This window comes from Halichoerus grypus, chromosome 3 (assembly GCF_964656455.1).
Source record: "Halichoerus grypus chromosome 3, mHalGry1.hap1.1, whole genome shotgun sequence".
Taxonomy (NCBI): Eukaryota; Metazoa; Chordata; class Mammalia; order Carnivora; family Phocidae; genus Halichoerus; species Halichoerus grypus.
The window spans coordinates 2,388,258-2,407,912 of record NC_135714.1 but is presented as its reverse complement, the minus strand read 5'-3'; the positions used below and the strand labels follow the sequence as shown (position 1 = coordinate 2,407,912).

Genomic DNA, 19,655 nt, shown 5'->3' with positions numbered 1-19,655 from the left:
GGCCACTGACCCTTTCCTCATGAGTGAAGCCCCGCCTTGGGTCCGATGCCACTGAGCACTGGGCCGGGCTGAGGCGGGGGCTGCTGGGGCCACCGGCCCGCACTGAAGGCGGCTCCTGGCCGCTCTGGACGCCCTCACCAAACACTCAGCTCCACAGATATATTCTGCTCCCTCGGGAGGAGGTGCCCTGTGGGACGTAATTCCTACGCGCTCTCTGAGGACGTGGACACAGGCATCTCGTACGCCGGAGAGAGGCCAGCACCAGCCTGGGCGTGGGCCGTGGAGGGCCCACACTCGGAATCGGTCTCGGGCTCTGCTGGGACCCGAGGATGCGCACCTCCCCAGCTGGTCCTTCCCAGGACCGCAAATGCCAGGGGGTGCCCACAAACTCCCAGGGTGTCTTTGGAAGCCCAGTAGGTAACAATGAAGAAAACAGCTGGGAATCAGTGTCAAAGCCACCACAGGATTCATTTTCAGGGACCCTCTGCATTGGACTCACTTCTCAGTCCACACATCCGTCCCAATACCCCGTCCTCTAGCCAGGCAGGGTGCTGATGGGCCTCTTTGTACATGGGTGCTGGGGACTGTGGACCAGGGCGGGCAGGAGGACACCCCCCGTTACCTGGGGGCCCGATGCTGGCCGCCCAACTAGCTGCACGGCGCAGACGTGGCCATGAGCTGCGGAGCCCAAGGGCCCAGGGGCATCAGCGCCCCGCGTCTTCACCCTGAACCGATCCTTGGTGACCACCATGTTGCTAAGAAATATTTCACAGCAATTTCGAGGATTGGTGAGAGTAACTGTGGGTGCGCTCTGCCTTCTAAACCCTGAGAAATAAAATTCAGTGCTCGGTGCCCCTCGGCGGCCCCAGGGGTGCGACAGATGCTCTTGCCCCACTCGACGGAGGAATCTCAGGGGTGGCTTCCCCTTCGTTGCAACGTGGGGGCGCCTGACACACGGCTTATGGGGCCAGTGGTTCTCCCACACGGAGAGCCCACCAAGAGCCTAACTCAGAGGCCTCCAGGCTGCCGGCCTCGCCAAGCTGGGCCCGAGTGTGTGGCACGGAAGGAAGCTCAAGCCCAAGGCCCTTCCCAGCAGATGGGCTCGCCAGCTCCAGGGAGACACGCGTGCGTCACAGACCCGCACAAGGCCTCAGGGCCCGCCCGCTCCCCTGGCCCGTGGCCGGAGCCCCTCCGTCTCGGCACAGCAGCGAGCCCGGGGGCTGGGGCACGCGTGCTGGCCGTGGGGCCGCTCCGGCCAGGGTGCGCGGGAGACCCGTGTTCCCGCACAGCTGCCCTCGCCCGACAGTGCGGGGCCGCTGCGACATGCCCGGGGGCCAAGCCCGGCGTGGCTGCATTTCCCACGCTGGTGGGCGTTCTGTGGGCAAACGGCCCCCGGTGGGGCAAGCGCGTGGGCCAGACGGCCGGGACCGCGTCGGAGCGCGCAGCCCCACCCAGGGCCGGCCAGCCCCGCGGGCTCCAGGCTGGGAGGAGCGGGCCGCTGAGCTCAGCCGCGCAGCCTCACTGACCACCACCCGGCGCCCAGACTCTTCTCCCCTGGAGGGGACGGCAGACGGGGGAGGCCTGAGCACGGAGGCCATCAGCACTCCCGGAGAGGGGGGCCCCTTCCCGTCAGGCCCCCGCGCGGCCCGAGCGTGGTGCTGCGTCTCCCGGTTGCTGCCCCGAGGGGCCTCCCGGGGTCGTTCAAATGGCCCCCTCGCGCTGCTCTCCGTTCCCCGGCCGTGTCTGTGGGTGTACGTGAGGTGCTCAGGGATACCCCCTGAGTGAAGGGCGAACCTTTAGAAGCCACTGTACTAAGGCAAAACCCCTTGAAAGTGGAAAGGAATTTTCAAAAGCAAAAGAAGAGAGCTTTAAACCAGTCCGATGACAAGGTCCAGAGTTTATTACTCTTGGAAGAACACAGACTCGGGACACGGGGGTGTCTACAAACGAGAGCAGAAAGGAAAGTCAGCCACAGCGCAGACGTGCAAGAGTGCGACACGGGGAGAGACCACGGCTCCTCCCGGCTTGGCGTCCGTGCGCAGCCTCGGGGGAGGGCGCCAGGGGAGCCTGCCCACGTGGCACACGTCCCCAGAGTGCCCCGATGTGGACATACGTACAGAACACACTGCGACACATGCCTCCCGGGCCCCCGGTCCTGGGACACACTCCGATTGCCATCGGCATCCTGGGCCGGGCCGAGCCAAGGAGGCACCAGCGTCACCCCCCACGGCAGACCACACGCGTGGCGTCAGGGTCCGCGCGTCACCGAGCACACACAGGAGAAAGGACAGCCACCAGCGGCCCCATCAAAGTGTCCACTGCAAAGGCTCCTTGTCTACAGCCCAGGGACGGGGGACGGGGGGCTGGGGTGGGGATGCAGGCACACACGTCGTGGTTCGGAGCAGGACAGAACTGCTCCTGGAAGGCCGGGAGCCCCGCTTCACGCCTGGGCAGCTGCCGCTCTCGGGCGCCCACACCGCTCGGCTCCACGCCCACGAATCCCAGCGTCTGTCTGGAGGAACGCCTAGGCCTATTCCGGGCCAGGGAGCCCCAAGGACTTCCCCTGGCACCCTGGGAACGGAGCCACGGCGCGGCCCACACGGGGCCAGACCCCCCACCCCCTCGTGGTCTGCCGGGGTCGGGCAGGCGTGTGCAGGCGTCCCTACGGAGCACCGGGGCCAGAGAGCACGCTCCCTCCCCCAAATCACACGGGGCTTTCCCGGTTGCTCAAGACAGATGCTATTTTTTTTTCCAGTCTTGAGACTGCAACACGAAAAATGCTAGCTATCCACATTTTAGGAGTAGCACATACATTTTCGGAAACTCCCCGGGCCTTGCTGGGAGGCGGTCCCGGCCGCGGGAGCGAGGAAGAGGCTGGGGGGCAGTGCGGACACCGCTCACACGCACCTCCCTCCCAGAGCATCGCCCGGCCCCGGCACTCTCACCCCGGACCCCTCCAGGACCCGTGCTGGCCACACGCAGAGGCGCTCCTTTCAGAAAAGGCAGAGGTGGCCCACAGTGAGCAGGACAACAAAGGTCACGTTGGAACCTCGTTAGAGCGAGGATTCTAGGTAGAGGGGGACTTACCACAGCTGTTTCTGTTTTTATTGGAAACGGAGTGGATAACACCGGGCGGACAGTGGAGGAGCAGAGAGTCAAAGGTGTGCAGGGGGCTCAAACCTGGAGGTACCTGGTCTCGGAGGTCCGGCCGAGTCCTGCGGGGTGGGGGTGGGCGGCAGTAAAGTGCTGTTGGGGCTGCTGATGTCCCCCTCCCCCATGAGCGTCAGGTCGGCCACGTGCTCGCCCTCCATGGTCTGGACGCCCCCGTCCTCGGCTTCCTGGGAGTGGGGCGAGGGGGTCTGGGGGGCACTGAACAGCGGGCTGTCGGCCGAGCTGGGGCTGGTCGCGGGGCTCTCGCGGCAGTGTCGGGTGGGCCCCCAGGACTCTGGGGGCCGGGGAGCCTTCTCCTTGCCGTTGCTGGTCAAGCTTCTCTTGCCAAAGCTCTTGGCGGCGGTGGGCGAGGGCAGGGCCAGCTCCACGGGGCTGGGCGGTAAGCGCAGGAACTCGGGCAGCACCAGGTCCTCCTTCCTCAGCAACCCACGCTGGTCGTCTGCTCTGTTGCTCTGAGCTTTGGAAATGAGCTCAAAAAACTCTAGTGGAAAAAAACCCACACGGATCAAGCTTTAGAGAGCCCCACACCCAGGCCTGCAGTGCAAAAAGTTCCCCATCTAGAAAGCTCGTGTCGTGGGCTGTCCCACTGCCCTGGAAACTAGAGGCTTGGGCCACCCAGGCGCCTCCATCTGGCACCCTCTCTGCCCCCGGAGCTGCAGGGAAGGCCCCGCCCCGAGAATTCAGTTGTCTCAAGTCCAGACTCGAATAGACCAAAACCCCCGACTGGACGCGGCTGTGTGAGGACGCTTCGAAAGGCACGTTCGTCGTCCATACTCCAGCCCGGGGTTTCTGAGTAACCTTGGAAGCCCTGTACCTACGTCCCAGTTCCCTTGTGATGCTGAGGGGAGGCCACCTGAGGCACGAGCGAGCCCACAGTCCCCCCAAGAGGGGTCACCACCTCCTGACAGAGCGTGGTCCTGGCGGGGTCCCCACTCTCTCCCCCACCTCTGCCTCCAGCCTCCTCGCTGGCTCCCCCAGAGCTCCTGCCTCCTTACCTGGGCCACCAGCCGTAACTGGAGTTCACTGTTCAAAGTAGAAGGAGTCTAAGCTGAGCTTTCTCTAGTATTTAAATGATACTCTTTGAAGAATGACAAGGACTTTAAAACCTCAAATCTTAGTGGCTCTCGGCTGGGAGCCTTGTGTCTTACTTCTGCCTCCTCGGTGGCCAGCGACGGCCAAAGGAGGGGGGTGAACGGGCTCAGGTTGGCCTTCATGGGGAGCTAGCTGTGGGCCCCGCGGCCTAGCAAGCACTCCCTGGATCACAATTCAGGTCCCAGTAACAGCTGTTAGTTTTGATTCTGCCGTTAGAAGCTTTCAGAAGAAAAAGCAGTTTCCATAAGAGATCACCTCTCCTTGGGTCTCTGAGCCCACCTCCCTCTCCCCTGCAGGCCCAGGGAGGGCAGGGCGTCCAGCCAGCAGGTTAAGGCGCAGACCTGCCTCGGGGCCTCTGGCCGGCAAGGTCAGCAAGTCCAGGGCCCTCCTGGCTGCCGCCCCCTCACCTGTGCCCCCCCGACTGGTGACCCTGACACAGACCCCCTGACACTAACTGACCCCTCGTAGGAGCTGGGGAGGGGAGGGCACAGGCAGACCCTTGGGGACCACTTGCTGCCCCCCTCAAGGGCACTCCCTGGCCGCTAAGGGGCCCGATGCTCAGTCTGACAACTGGGAAGCGGCACGGCAGCCCCAGACGGACCCGGGGCGAGGGGCATGCTCAGCTCAGTGTGACAGGGATGGCGTCCTTCTGACGTCAGTGGCTCAGAGGAGTCCTAGTGACGGCCCTGGAAGACTAACATCGCATTCACTAGAAAACGCCGAAGTTGTAAAAAGTACACATACCCTCTGCTTCGTCCAAATTAATTTTCTGATATTTTTTTTTCCCAATCTTTGCAATAGATTCTTCTCTCTTTGAAAGCCGGGGATCCCTAGCATTTTTTCCATTTTCTCCTTTTATTTTAATAGAATTAGACTTGCCTAGTGTTCTCTCCTCTCCCTGCATTAGAAGGAAAGTCAAAGTTCTGCTTACACGTCAGACACATGATAACACACAATCCATCAGTTAGAGACAAAAAGCACCCCCGAAACACAGACTTTATGTGCCTTGCGGAAAAACCAATCACAGTGACAAAGGTCACAAGAACAAGAGCATGAGCGTGAGGCACCGCCCCCCCAACGCAGGGGAAGAGCCAGCCCACGGTCGGGGGAGCCAGGCAGCGGACGGGGAGCAGGGTGCGGGGCCGGCCCCGAGCGCACAGCCCCTGGGCACGACGGGAGGCGCACGGAGGAGCATGAGGGGCCCGGCCCGAGCTGCGCCAGCCAGCAGCGAGGGACCCATGCGGACGAGGGCAGAGGGCAATTACCGTAGCCGAGTGATTTCTGGAACTGGAATTTACAGCTGCATTCTGTTTGGCTGGTGCACTTTTCTGTTTCTCTGTGGGTACTAAACATAATGAAACATGCTTTATAATTACAGCGAATTGCAAATCCACCTGAACGTTCAAATATAATCATATTTCTATTGTTTTTGAGAAAGCTATAGAGAAGCCCAAGGTACGAGACATCCTGTATTAAAGATGCACATATGGGCCAAACCCCTGGTGCAGGACGAAGGGACAAAGACCACGGTCTCCCACCCGCCACATCGGGGCAGGAAATGCTCGTCATGTGAAGACGTGCGCAGGAGGCACGGCGGGTCCCCCCTGCAGGCGTGGGGACTTGTGGAGGCGTGGCGGAAGAGAAGCTCGTTTCAGGTACTGTCTGGTACGAATGTTCTTTAGAAAGCAGAAGAGTCTCACGCTTATGACGTGTTTTCAAATACGGCCGTCGCCCCACGTCGGGACGGCAGGCTGGCTTCTGCCGGCACCAGAGGGACAAAGACCACCCCTCTGGCCCGGAATCAACTAGGGGACTAACCGCGCTCCGAGGTGGCTCCTGCCTGCACCACCCCCTGTCACACCCCCCTGGGCACAAACAGGCCGGAAGGTCTGACCTTGCCAGACCCTGACGGAGGCCCACGCCCTGCTCAGGCCACTCACCCCACCTGGGCCGGGTACCAGGCCCCAGAGTGAGAGCACAGCATTCTCTAGAACCGAGGGTGGGCCCAGGAAGATGCCTCCTCGGCAACGAGGGGGGAGAGGAGCAGGAACGAGCACGGAGGGCCGCCAAGGGGCAGAGATAAGTGAGCCCAGCTACACTGTGGAGCAGAGTCAGCCTCGCTGGGTGGAAGCCCAGGAAAGGGAAGAAGCCGCCCAAAGCGGCACCCAGCAGCTCCTTGCAGAGTTATCTCCTCGCTTGGGTACTGGGTAGGAGGTTCCAGAAAGCCCTCTCCAGGAGACACGCTTCCTACTGCCCTCCGCCTAGAAGGGGGCTGGGTGTTCTGAGGAGGAGCATCAGGGGTGAAGCGTGGGGGACCGACTGCTGGCCCCGAGGTCGGGCACCGGCTGTGGGCACCCCAGTGTCCCCAGGGCAGGCCTGTCATGGCAGAGGCAGCATGAGGGAAAGGGCTGTGTAAACCTCCCGGTTCCCCGCACACAAGCGACAATGGGACCGCTGACGGCACCAGCCCACCGCCTCATCTGCTGGGCCTATGTCCCGCAGGCAGACCACCGTGAGGCCTCCCAGGAGGAAGCACTCTCTGGCCAAAGCCCTGGACACAGGGAGCGCTGGAACCTCGGCGCAATCCTATGGGGAGGGGGTGTCGAGCAGGCCTGTCGCCCCTTCTTACAGCTGAGAGGACCCCCCCCCACTTGTCAGCAGGCGGGCAGATCCCCGAGCGAGGCCCTCTTGCTCCTGGTCCCGCTGCCTCTGGCCCGCAGACAGGCCTGGACCGGGCTGGGCCCCTCAGATGCCCAGCTAGGGCTGAGTTCTGTCATGGCAGGGGGGTTGCCAGGCCCTGTAAGACCCTAAATGAGACCACTGGGGTAGCAGGGCTGGGGGCTTTCAGGAGGCAGAGAGAAGGGGGCCCCAGCAGGCCAGGGGGATCAGGGAAGCCTCGAGGCCTGGCTTACCTTTTCCTCTGGAGGGCTCCTTCTCCTCCAAGATGACCCGCTGCCCATCCAGACTTGATATGGGCGCGCCAAGGTCCAGAGGCTCCTTCTCTCCACTCTAGAGGCAGAGATGGTGCATCGAGTCACTCACCCGGGTCAGAACTGTCCGGCACGGCTGTGCGTGGGCCAGCTGCTGACAGGAAGCCCATTCCAGGTATGATGGAGTCACACGCCAGGTGACCCCAGGTCCCAGCACCTTGGAGGGCTCACTCAGAGGGCACCCCATAGGTGCACAGCCAACACGCATGGGACCACGCCGGGGCTGGCCACACGCTCCTGCCACAGAGAACACGGCCTCCGAGCCCTGGCGGGGATCGGAGACCCGGGGGAAGGAACGCTTGTGAATGCTGCGGACATCTCAGTCCACAGAGCCGATGCTTTAAATATCGCGTCAAGTTGGCATGAGTCTGCGCACGGCTCCTATCCTGGGTGAGGTGCGCGCGAAAACCCGCCCCCCCACCCCTCAGATGCGGCTGGAGGGTGAGGGGTGAACGCAGAATGCCTCCCCTGCCGACTACTTAGACCAAGGACCCTGAACTCGTCGGCTCCCTGAGTTCCGTCAGTCGGGAGAACAATAAAAGTGACCAGATGCCACGTCGGAGAGTGGCGGCCAGCTCCTGGCGCTGGCCATGAGGAAACAGAGCGCCAGCTCACAGGGCTGCCCTGCTCTCCACCTTCCTGCCCTAGGTGGGCACCATTCACTGAAGAGGCCGCATCTGTCACGACCCACTCCACAAGAATTCTCCGTGGCCGGAGCCCCAAGGCAGTGGACCCGCTCTTCCCAGTCAGGGTCTCAGCAGCCCGAACGCAGCTCAGCCGGGAACAAGCCCAGGGGCATGCTCCCAAGACCCACCCGAGTTTACAGACAGGGAGACTGAGGCCCAGAGGGGTGAAGTGCTAGCTCAGAATCTCAACAGAGTAAGCAGCAGGGCGCCCAGGCCACGTCCCTCTCCGACCAGCAGCTGGGGAAGGGGCTTCAGGCTACCCTCAGGATATCTGTCAACAACTTAACATGGTCCTCTCACTCATTTCAAGGCTTCTTAACAAGGGGGGCCCAAGTCAGAGAAAAATTAAAATCCTAAAAATGCTTGTTGGGCACCTGGGCGGCCCAGTCAAAGCGTCCGAGTCTTAAATTTCAGCTCAGGTCGTGATCTCAGGTCATGGGATCGGGCCCTGCATGGGGCTCCCTGCTCAACAGGGAGTCTGCTGGAGATTCTCTCTCTCCCTCTCCCTCACCCCTCCCTCCCCACTCACATGTACTCTCTCAAAAAAAAAAGCAAAAATCCTAAAAGTACTTGAAATCATAGCTCTGATAAAGTATATTTTCTGAAGAAGGAACACAAGGCGAACACTGTGTCATTAATCACCAGGTTTCACAGCAAAGGAGGATAGTGCGCTTGGAACACATGGTGCTTTCAGCAGAGACCAGGTCTCGGGTACGCAGGCTCCCTGACCCAGGACATCTCCCACAAACACCCTCTGCTCACAGGGACAGGGGACTCTGCCCCGGCTCACGCTGGTGTCTTTGCCCCAAAGTGTGGTCCGCTCTCACCCACTCACCTACCCCGGGAGTCCTGCTTGGAAATGACAGAGTTTTGAATCTAGTGGTACAGACGGGACTTGGGAGGTGTCAGGGAGAGTGCCCCCCCCACCCCGGGGGCCACCAGCAGAAGTCTAGCAGCCGCTCACATGCAGGACGCATCAGTACCCTTGGCACGCGGCCAGCCGAGCACATCTGCAAACGGCAGCCGTATTCCAGGGGTTTTTAGTGGTGTGTTTCGCCTTTTGGTTTCCCTGGACCAAAGCCACATCTCCACGATCACCCAGAGCCCGCTGGGAATGATCAGGTGTCACTAAACAACGAGGATTTCCACTCACGGGGACGCCCTCCCACCAGGGCCTCATGCCTCTGCTTCTACACGCCCCCGTCCGCGGAGCCTCAGGGGCCAGCAGCCCGGGAGCCAACCCGTCCGCGCAGGGAGCACAGCCGAGGGGCCCCCACGTCACTCACCAGCCTGGCCACCAGCTCATTCAGGTGCAGGCCATACTTGGCCACCACGGGCCGCAGCACTTCTGTGACGGGCTTGGTGGGCTTGGCCTTGAGTCCCACGGACCGGTTAATTGGAACCAGATCCAGCCTGGTTGGAGGAGACACACGGACAGCGTCACTGCGGACACAGACTCAGCTTTCCTCCTGAGGGCACCCCCATGCGGCAGTACCGTGGGGTCACCAGGCCGGCGCCAGGTTACGGCTGTGAAGCACTTTCAGCAGGAGAAGGAAGCCACGGGGGGCGGGGGGAGCTTCTCGAAGGTTTCCAGTGGGCTGTCCCAGCCAGCAGAGAGCCCCCCACCCCGGCAGATGGCCAGCACTCTGCTGTCCCGCCGGCGCGCCCCTGGGTGCGGCCCTACGGCGGCTGCGACACAGGACAGAGAGTGACCCCTTGGCTCCGTGGGTCCCTGGGGGCTGCGTGCGGCCGCTGCCACCCTCCACCCCGCTCATGAAGGGGGTGCCAGCCTTCCTTTCCCAGCCCAGCACGCAGGGCTCCCAGGGATGCCCCCAGAGACAGCCGCATGGCCCGGAGACCTCAGCAAACCGCAGGGGCGTTTTTCGTACCGAAACAAAGTCCGCTTCTCTAGCCGCAGGTCCCGAGACTCCAAGATGCTACTGTCCTGATGCAGCACCAGAGGCTTTGTGATGCAGGGGAGGACAGAGACCAACGTCAGAGCGGGGCGAGCCCGCGCCCCTGCGCGCCCCCCGACCGCCCCGGGATGCACAGCCGCGCCGAGCAAATCGCAGCTTCAAAACCAGCTGCCCAGAGGAGGCCGCGCTGCAGACCAGCAAACGTTTGCGCGCTGAGGGCTCCCGGCAGGGGGCCAGGCTCCAGCGGCAGCCGCCAGCCTGAGGGCCTCAAGCAGCCCAGCCTGCGGTGACCGGGCAGGTTCAGCTGCCCAGACCAACAGACCCGCCCACAGGCAGGGCCCCGAGGGTCCGCGCAGCCCCATACCTTGTCCCCGCCCACCAGGAAGAGGTCGACGGCAGCCCCGTTGATGCCGTGTCGTTCGCAGAGTCCAGCCAGGACCTCTTTGATGGACAGCCCCTGCTTGACGACCACCACGCAAGACGTCCCGTCGGGGAGCTGGATGCAGCAGGGCTTGGTGGCCTTGTCCCGCTCTGGCACCAAGGTCCTGCAGGCCTCCGGCTGGGGAGTCAGGAGACAAGTGTTACGGGCAGGTGCGCAGGGTGCCGGGGGAAGGGCTCTGGCGGGCTCGCGTGGGCCTCGGGACACTGTACGGTGCATCTCCCTGGGCCACACGCAGCTCCGTACACGCAGAAACGCCGTGACAGATCTACACGGGGGGCTGGGCACGAGAAGCCGACACAGTTGTTGGGGCTTCTACAGCAACACAGGAGAGAAGAGAGCAAGTCTGTCTGCATCTCCAGTCTTATCCTCCAATCTCCTGTGGAACCATTTCCAAGGGCCATATTTAAGGAGCTTTCGTGCTCAGAATAGGATGGGCCCTGCCGTGTTGTTTTCAGGGCTCTCGTCTTGGCCTGAGGAACCCACTCCTCCTGCCTCTCAGTCCGCAGCACTGGGGACCCACCAGGCAGGCTAGATCGCCCACGGAGGGCCTGGGGCCCAACCCAGGCGGGGAGGCCCCTCTGCTGCTTCTCTTGGCCTTTCCGGCCCCTCCTACCAGAGCTCCCAGGACTGGAGGCCTCTCTGACAGGCACGGACTGTGGACAGCACATCGGCCTGAGGGAGGGGCTAGGGCAGCTCAGACAAGGGCTCAGAGGCAGGAACACGCACCCGAGGGGGTAAGGACCCCCCGACATAGACACCAGCCATCAGGTCAGGAGAAAGCAGTGAGGGGCGGGGTTGGTTTGTTCTTGACCATTCTGTACATTACTCAGTGCTCAGCACGGTAAGTGTGGGGAGGCCAGGGGCTGCGATCCTGCTTTAGCTGCTGGCAGAGGGCCCGCCCCACCAGCGCCAGCACCAGGCTGAGGCCTCGGGTGCCCTTTCCGCCCAGAGGAGGCTCGACACCTCTGCCTGGGTGAGGACATGGCCCAGGTTCACTGAGGGCTCAGCAGTGAGACGCACCCGCAGGGTGGGGGAAGGTGGGCAGGGAGAGGCGTCTGCACTATTCACCGACTAAGCCAGGAGCGCAGGAAATTGCTATTTAGCGCTCTGTCCCAGCACCAGGACCCACACTCAGATGTGGGGGCTCCTGATGGGCAGGGGGCGGACCAAAGGGCCATCAGGGCCCCGTGTGTGCGGCAGACCTCTGCGCCTCTCGGCGACGTCTCCTGTGGTCTCTGAGTTACAACAGCATCCCCTGGCTGCAGACGGCCCCCCGCAGAGGTCCTTCCCATGTGCGACCTACCCCACCACTATCTCCTCCTGACAGTCTGGAAATCTCTGCCACCCCAACTGCATTCCGGAAAACACAGTTTGTAGGTGGTAGGCTGATGATAAAACAGGCCCAACTATTTCCTTCCCACGGATGCAGACGCAGGAATAAAGCGTCTTTGTTTTAAGCCAGAGTTTTGGGGTGGTTTGGCGGGCAGCCACACCGAACTGACATGTGGTTAAACCCCTCCAGCTTTAACTGATACACAGTGTAACTGAAGAAGGAATAATATGCTACATTGTCGCTTGACAATGACAAGTGACTAGGATGTTGGCAACAATTAGGGTTTCCAAACCTAGTATCAGACCACCGCCAACAGCCAGCAGGCCCCTAAATGGAGACTGGGGCCACGTGGGTAGGGCGTGAGGGGAGGTGGAGCCCCCCGCCACGGCCAGGCCCCCACTGGCAGAAGCACAAAACACAGGAAGGTTTGCGTTAGTGGGATGTTCCAACTGTGAGACAGACACAGAGCACCTGGCTTCTGAGCCTTCTGTTTGCTCTTAGTGGGAGTTCAAAATATGGCAAATGAATGAGAGCAAAAAGACATCCAGAGTAAATCCAGAAATATCTTTAGTATTCAAGGAGCAGCCCTCCCCCATCTGCCAAACGGGTGTGCACGCGGCCAGGAGCACTAGGCCGGCAAGGGCCCCGGCCCAAGCCCCGCTCCCCGCATCCAATGCACGCATTCGTGGGGCTTTGTGAGCGTGGGCTCTGCATGACTGAACACCGAGGCGGGGTTCACCGATCAGCTGTGACCCTGGGGACGGGGAGGTGGTGACTTACCAGGTCCAGGCTCCCCGTGGAGGACACGGAGCCCTGTGACTCGCGGCGGCCCAGGCCTCCATTGGCGTGCAGGGGCTCTTGATGGGGAAACACAATGACTCAGAAAACCAAACAGCACCAGCCCTACTTTTCCCCACTTACTGTCGCATCTCCCAACCCCGCCCTTCAGGCTGAGCAGACAAAGGACGTGGAGAAGCCTTTCCGAGGCACGGCCTCCCCTCGCGGACAGTCAGGCGCACCCCCTGGACATAGCTAGATGGCATGCTCTGCTCTGTCCTTGGCCGCAGCCGGACCCCAGGCCCCCCGGCGGCTAGCAGCAGGTCAGAAACACAAGTCCATGCTCCTGGTGCAGGACCTGCCTTCCCTTCGGTTGATCTGGGATTTTTATTTCAACATGTGGCTTCTGGGCCCAAATGAAAACATCCCAGCCGGTTACCGCACCTCTGCCCACGGCTCAAGTCACATCTTCCTACAAAGTCCCCAAGTGAGCGGACAACCATGCCATTCACCACCGCCACCTGAACTCACTGCTATCTTTGGCTAAAGAGCATGAAAACTGACCCAGAGAGGCCCTTCGAGAACACGGGACCTGCTCCCCAGTCATGCCGCCGAGCCACAGCCAGCAGCTGCAGGCCCGGGAGTAAGGAGACGGCAGCCCCGGGTCCCGCTGACCTTCTGAGCCACTGGCCCACTGTCCTGTCTCCCAGGTGCTCAGGGGTCCCTGCCCCCATCTAACAACTCTTCCCACCCCCACAGCGGTCTCTCACTGGTTGAATTCTGCAAGTCTGTCTGCCCGGCCTTTAGAAAGAACACTTGCATTAACCACCCACAGCACGACCCAGGAGCACAGCCATCTGTAAAATGGGTACAAGAAGACAGAGTTGGCGGGCTGCTCTGAGGAGGAGATAAGACGAATGCTATCCAGACCGCCTGGCACAGCGTTGGCCCCGTCCCGGGAGTGGCCACTGCCTCTCGCCCGCAGGTGCTCCCTGCCTGTGCTCTCTCCATAAATGCCCCAAACTTGGGGACCACAGGCCTGGAGCCTGTGGGTTATTTCCAGGAAAACAATCCCTTTCTTGAGAATCCCTCAAGGAGAAAATCCTTCCAAGGCCTTTCCGCCTCGTGCTTTTTCATGCCCGGTGTCAGCGGCTGTTTCTTTCTGCCTTATCCAGAAAGTGCTCTCATTCCCCCAGACCTACCTCCCAGGACGAGCCTGTCCCTCCCACACCATCTTCTGAGCTACGCACAAGAAAGAAACCAAGGAAGAAAATATCTAGAACAGGTGACCTTTCAGATTTACAATAATAAGAAATTACAAAGGCTCATATAACCCTACGCACACCTGGAAGAAAGCGGTCCGGGTGCACAGGTAGGGCACTTGTATTTTTCTTCTCCTCCCAGTTTCCTACGAGAGGCCAGGAGAGGACGGGATGCAAGGCCCACCCCTGCAGGGCGCCCTGACCCGAGGGGGAGTGGGTTGGCATGCACCCTCATCCCCTTTCTCAAAAGGCACTAAAGCCGCCCTGGTTCACTCTGGCTGGCCCGCCCCGGAAGGGCCACGCCCGGGACACAGCACTGCACTCTACGCGCCCCAGGTGCGCCCTCCTGGCCTGGCCCCACCACCCTGTCTGCGCCCAAACGGGCCACCTCCCGGCCACCCATCTGCACACCACGAACCGTTTGCGTGGTCACCGTGCTCCTTCTTCTTCTGGGACCGCCCGGTGCTCCTGGTCCTTGACCAAGAGAAGAAAGCTCCTTTCCTCTTCTTCTCGCTGTCCTCATCCCCCAGCTCTTCATTCAGGGATCTTCCTGATTTCGATTTTCCGCTCAGCTGCCATCCAATGGAGACGTTAACATAACATGATTTCAACGTTACCCAAAGCATGAGGGCGGCTCTGCCGCCGGCCGGAACCCCCACCCCCAGCCACGGGCACAGGGTGCGTCCCGGGGGGGCTGTGTTGTCCCCGGGGGGGCACTGCATCCCAGCGGCCTCTGCTCTCCCTCCCCAAAGGGCAGCTCCCCTCGCTGAGAGGATGCGGCCGGAGCGCAGGTACCTTTTTTGGCGTGGACACGCTGGAGTGCTCCGAGCTGACGCTGTGCTTGGAGGCTGGGCTGCTGGGGACCTGCAGCGCGTCGGGGAGTGAGCGGCCTTCCACCTCAGCCAGGATGCACTCCTGGTACAGCTGGGACTTGAGAAAGCGGGTGTAGCTGTCGAACTTCATCAGGTTGAAGATCTACAGAGCACATGCCGCACGGTTTAGCTCCGGAAGCAGCTAGGAACGTGCAGTCCCGGAGAAGCTCTACTTCGTTAAGTAAGAATGAGACCCAGAGTAACCAGAGATCTGAAGGAAGTGAGAACCACCTTGGAAATACTTCCCTCCATTTTCCCACACTATTCATGTGATTTAGCAACAGAAGTCATCTCCGAGGGGGCCAGCAGGACCTGGGCTCTAAAACATATTAGGTCTCACATACCCTTTTAATCACAGTGTCGCCCTAGAATTGAACAACTCTGCACCTACGTGCACGTGACATCCACGCATCTGTGACATCACACAAAGGAGAGGCCACCACAGCCTGCTCCCCGAGAGCCCGGTGGGTGACACGGGGCTCCTTCCGGCCACACCACACCCGTCGGCACCCCTCCTCTCCGGCTGGTGGCCGGCTCGCGAGCGCGCTCTCCCACAAGGAGAGAACCCTGGCGAGGAGTCCCTGTGGGAAACTGAGGCACAGTCACCTGGAGCTGCTGCTCCTTGAACATGTCGGGGTGCGGAGCACTGAGAATGTCATCAGCCAGCTGGGCCTGGCTGTCGATGTTGACGGGAGTGGTAGCTTTGCTGCACAGGAACTTGCTGAAGATCTCGCGGGCCCTGTAGGAAAGCTGAAGGACACGCGTGTGAGCGGGGTGCGCGGGACACAGCCCCCGTGTCACTCCGTATTCCAGAGCCGGACACGGGGCCAGGCACTGGAGATGTGTTTTCTTAGGGCCCAATAAATAATTCTTGCTTGAATAAATAAATAAAAGTCCAAGCCAGTACAAAACTTTCCACCAAATAGGCTCCTCCCTGAATTTTTTCAGTAGACTACGAAACTGTTCCAGAGACTCGGGTGCTGTGTCCAGGGGGCCCCCAAGGGCGCCGTCCTGTGTGCGGCGCCTCACGCACGCGGCCCCAGCGAAGGGGGAGCTCAGTCCGTGCAGCACCAAGCGTGGCGAGCAGGTAAGAGGCCTCGTGTGCGGCAGGTGGAGGACCACGGACAGCCTCGAGTGGGCTGCAGCGTGGACCGGGACCGGCCCTGGGGGCTTAGCGGCCGGCGCGTGCGGCGTGTGCAGTGAGGCTGTACAAATGGACATTGTGAGGGGCTCTTCTGTCTGGGGATCTCGGTCCCCCTTTCAACACACTGAGTGGCAGCACACGTGCTGATCAACGCCAAGGGCGCTTACGCACACCATGTTCAGGAAACATTAAGTATCACATATATTAAGAAACTTATCCTGAAAAAGAAGCGTTTAGAAATCATATGAGGACATTTTTACGTCGACCTCAAGCTGCACTAGACGCTAGCCCGTAGTGAGACCATCACACACTCCAGGCGTGAACACACTTACCTCTTTTTTATCATGTGCAGGTACATGGTTAAAGTATTCACAGGCCTGCCAGAATAAAATGTTCTCTTCACTGAATTCCTTCCTTAGGAAATCCTAAGAAAAACGCCATCAGTGAACGCTCACACATGACCAAGCCGCGGCTGCATTCCCACTTCTTCCCTGTGTTCGCCCTCACGGACGCCAGGGGCTCATAAGCCCGTCTCCCTAATTCACCTGGGGCCACGCACAGCAGACCGCAAAGCCGCACGCACTTCAAGGACCGCTGTGGGCTCCCAAGGGCATGGCGCCCCTTCCCCCTAGCCAGCCTCGCCACATGTAGCCTGACTCCCAGCGTTTACCAGAAGCTCCCGTGCCCCTTGCTGCGGGGAGACCCCCGATGCAGAGCCCAGGCCAGGCTGGGCAGAGGCCCCCCCCGACCCCTTGGCCTCGAGTGTGCCGAGCAGGTGGGCAGGGGGAGACCCCCTCGGGAGGGTGCCACGGTGACCGCACCACCTCCGTCCTCGGGGTCGGAGCCCCGGGTCCTGCTTGAGGAGCCCCGGCAGAGGGTGCACACGCCCCCCCCCCCCGCCCGGCCACGCCCCCTCACTCACAGAGAAGTACCGAACCCCGAGAGGGTCCTGCAGGAGGCGCTCGAACGACACGGCCCAGCTGGCAGCTCTCCTCTCTCGCAGGCGCCGGCAGCTCTGCACGCTTGGGAGGCTGGCATTGCTGCTCAGACTGTGGTGGCTCACGCAGTCCTTCAGGTCGGCGCCGGTCAGCTCTGCGGGGCCAGCACACACCTCACCTGCACGGGTGTCCTCCGCACCTGCCCGGCAGGGCCCGGCCAGCCTTCCCGGGGGGCGGCGGGGCTCTCCCCAACGCGCCTTCCCTAAAACACGCACTCGGCCAACAGTCCGCACCGAGCGCCCACAACACGCCTGGCGCTGTTCTAGGGACAGGGGACGTGGCGTGGAACACGGCCAACCCCAGTCCTCACACGGCCACACGCGCACGCACACGGAGCAGGGGAGCGGCGACCGCGGCCACACGCCCCAAGCCCGTGGCTGAGCGCGCGCTGCGGACACAACGGGGCTCCCAGGTGATCCCACGTGTGAGGCTCGGGAGGCGCCGGGTCTCCATGGGGTGAGCAGAGGGAAAGGGGCACAGACGGGGCGTCCAGGACCTGGGGCGCCGCTCTGCGTCTGGAGGGAACGTCTGCCGTGTGAAAGCCCGCGCTCACCTGTGTGCCCTGTTCTGCACGAGCACGGTCTCCATGCAGAACGTGTGGCATGACGTCCAACATCCTATTTAACCACACGTGCTGTGACAACTCATTAGAGGCCACCCCAGAGCGGAAAACATGACACATGCCGCAGGAGGCGGCTCCCAAGCATCTACAAAATAGCCCCAAATAGCATGAGTTTCTTTGTCTTTTAGGCGAGTTCCTGAATAATCTGTCCCCTTCACAAAGGGAAGGGGAGGTGCTCGGGGAGCCCCATGTCACCGTCTCCCACCTCGTGTGAGCAGCACGGGGAGCTCACGGTCCCCACGTGGGCAGGTCTGGTCGGCGCAACCCAAGGGAAGGACCCAGGCCGGCCGGGAGCAGGACCGGACAAACATTCTGCCATGGACGCATCCCCTTCTATATGAACAGCACGTCCCACAGGGCTGTTCCCTCCACGGGCCCTGACACCAAGGAGACTGAGGACCGAGCCACGGCCCGCCGACCACAGAGGACACAGGACAGGGGAATCCCTAACCCGTGTGGGTGTGAGGCTTGGAGGAGCAAAGCTAACTAATGAAACAGGGCTCGTTTGCTACATCCTGGGCTCCTGTCCCGCCGCACACAGGCGGCCGTCGGGGCTGGTGGCGGGAAGGAGCCCAGGGGACTAGTTGGTTAGCTTGAGCTCTAGGCCAACTGGAAATGCAGCTTCTTAGTGACGAGGGGCCAGCAGTGGGGGAAGTGGGGGAAGTGAGGACCAGCGAGGCAGCGTGAGGCCCTGCTACCCTTTAGGCTGACGCCCACTCACAGTTGTGCAGAGAGAGCAGTGGACACAGGCCTGGCCTGTGGCCGCCATGCCCACAATCAGGAGCCCGGAGGGCCGCAAGGAAGCCATGGCACAGCCCCGCCAACCCAGAGAACAGAGGGCCAAGAATGCAGAGCCCAGATTTTGGTCAAAGGGGACCCATGTGGTAACTAGAAGCCACTTGGGCAGGAATCACTCAAAGGTGGAAAAGCATTTAGATTGGAAAAGAAAAGAAAACTAGAAAGTCAAAAAGTAATCTAATATTATACTGCTATAGAAGAAAGTTTAAATAAGATTCAGAAGATGAAACAAGATGAGAGAAGGACAACTTTAATTTTCTTAGCTGCTCAGTAGAATCCACCATGCGGTACATGTCACTTCTGAGATGAAAGCCTCGTGATAGAATCTGCCACCACTACTCACCGAGGACTGCAGGGGAAGGCCCCAGCCCAGAGCTCGCCACATGGCACAGGCCCCCCGCTGCTAAACACTGAGCACAGCACGGCCAGCCGCGAGGGGCGCGAGCACGGCCCTCAGAGAACTCAGCAACTCCGCCATCACGCGTACGGACCACCTAGACTCGCCTTGCTGCACGATCCCCACGTGCAGAACGCCCCGAGCGAGAGATCCGCTTCACACTCACACACACCCCCGCTCTCTGATTTGTATCCAGTAACCGTAGCAATGAGGGGCAGAGCCCCACAGATGTTAATTCTCCCTAAATGAACATGTAATCCCAACAGATTTCCCAATAGATATTTTATTAGAACCAGACGAGCGGGGTGTAAAAGTTCACGTGGAAAACTAAACGTGAAATGCTGGGAAAACAAACCAAACCAGAGCCAGGAGGCGGGGCCAGCCCCACCTGGCGCCACACCACAGCCATGTCCCCACTGGGGGGGGGGGCAGCGTGGACACGTGGCTGGGACAGAAGGCCACTCGGTGTGGGGACAACTGGAAAACCACCTGAGAGATGCTGAAATAAATCTCACCTGGACTGAAGGTTTCAATGTAAGAGCATCAAATTAGAGAAGCTCTGGAAGGGAAGATGCAAGCGCAGAGCCATGAGAGACAAGACGGATGAACGGATGACACCAAACTCTGAGGGCAGGGCTGGCGGGGAAGGCGGGGAGGGGTGCGGGGAGGGGTGTGGGGGTCAAAGGTACACGCTTCCGGTTACAAGACAAACAAGTCCTGGGACGTGGTGCGCGTGGCTCCCAGCACAGTGTTGCAGGGGGTACTGGGGAAGAGAGTAGATCGTAAAAGTGCCCAAGAAGAAAATCGCGCATGCACGTTTGTGTGTGTGTGTGTGTGTGTGTGTGTGGTGACTATGTGACACCGAGCCATCATGTCATACACCTGCAGCCCCCATTACGTCACCTGTCAACTGTACCTCGGTGAAAAATAAAAAATGAAATAAAAGTTTAAAAACACCATAAGCAAAAAAGACAAAGCGTGGGGAAATACAATCCATTACACAGATGAAGGACTCATTTTCTTTGTATTTAAGAGCACCTACACATCACTAAGAAAAAGATCCGGAAACCAAAGACAACTGGAAGAACGGTGTGGCCGGTCACTGAGTGGGGGCTTGAGATAATTTTCAAAACACACTTAAGTATGAGCACCAAA

The 19,655-nt window shown here is 60.7% G+C and overlaps 1 protein-coding gene across 4 annotated transcripts in view; it reads right to left on the bottom strand.

The window, feature by feature from the left end:
• RGS12 (regulator of G protein signaling 12) overlaps positions 1-19,655 on the bottom strand; it is a 109,610-nt gene that overhangs the window by 4,543 nt on the left and 85,412 nt on the right. For 3 of the 4 annotated variants that reach the window (XM_036085693.2, XM_036085697.2, XM_036085696.2), the window contains 13 exons: positions 16,608-16,777; positions 16,018-16,110; positions 15,148-15,291; positions 14,465-14,644; positions 14,088-14,241; positions 12,411-12,487; positions 10,220-10,414; positions 9,829-9,902; positions 9,226-9,352; positions 7,176-7,272; positions 5,529-5,608; positions 5,008-5,161; positions 3,191-3,652 (listed from right to left, as the gene is read on the bottom strand). In XM_036085693.2, coding sequence (XP_035941586.1) covers positions 3,191-3,652; positions 5,008-5,161; positions 5,529-5,608; positions 7,176-7,272; positions 9,226-9,352; positions 9,829-9,902; positions 10,220-10,414; positions 12,411-12,487; positions 14,088-14,241; positions 14,465-14,644; positions 15,148-15,291; positions 16,018-16,110; positions 16,608-16,777 — 2,007 coding nt within the window. Of the gene's footprint in view, positions 1-3,190; positions 3,653-5,007; positions 5,162-5,528; positions 5,609-7,175; positions 7,273-9,225; positions 9,353-9,828; positions 9,903-10,219; positions 10,415-12,410; positions 12,488-14,087; positions 14,242-14,464; positions 14,645-15,147; positions 15,292-16,017; positions 16,111-16,607; positions 16,778-19,655 lie in introns of those variants that run through there. The other variant, XM_036085695.2, reaches the window with a different exon arrangement.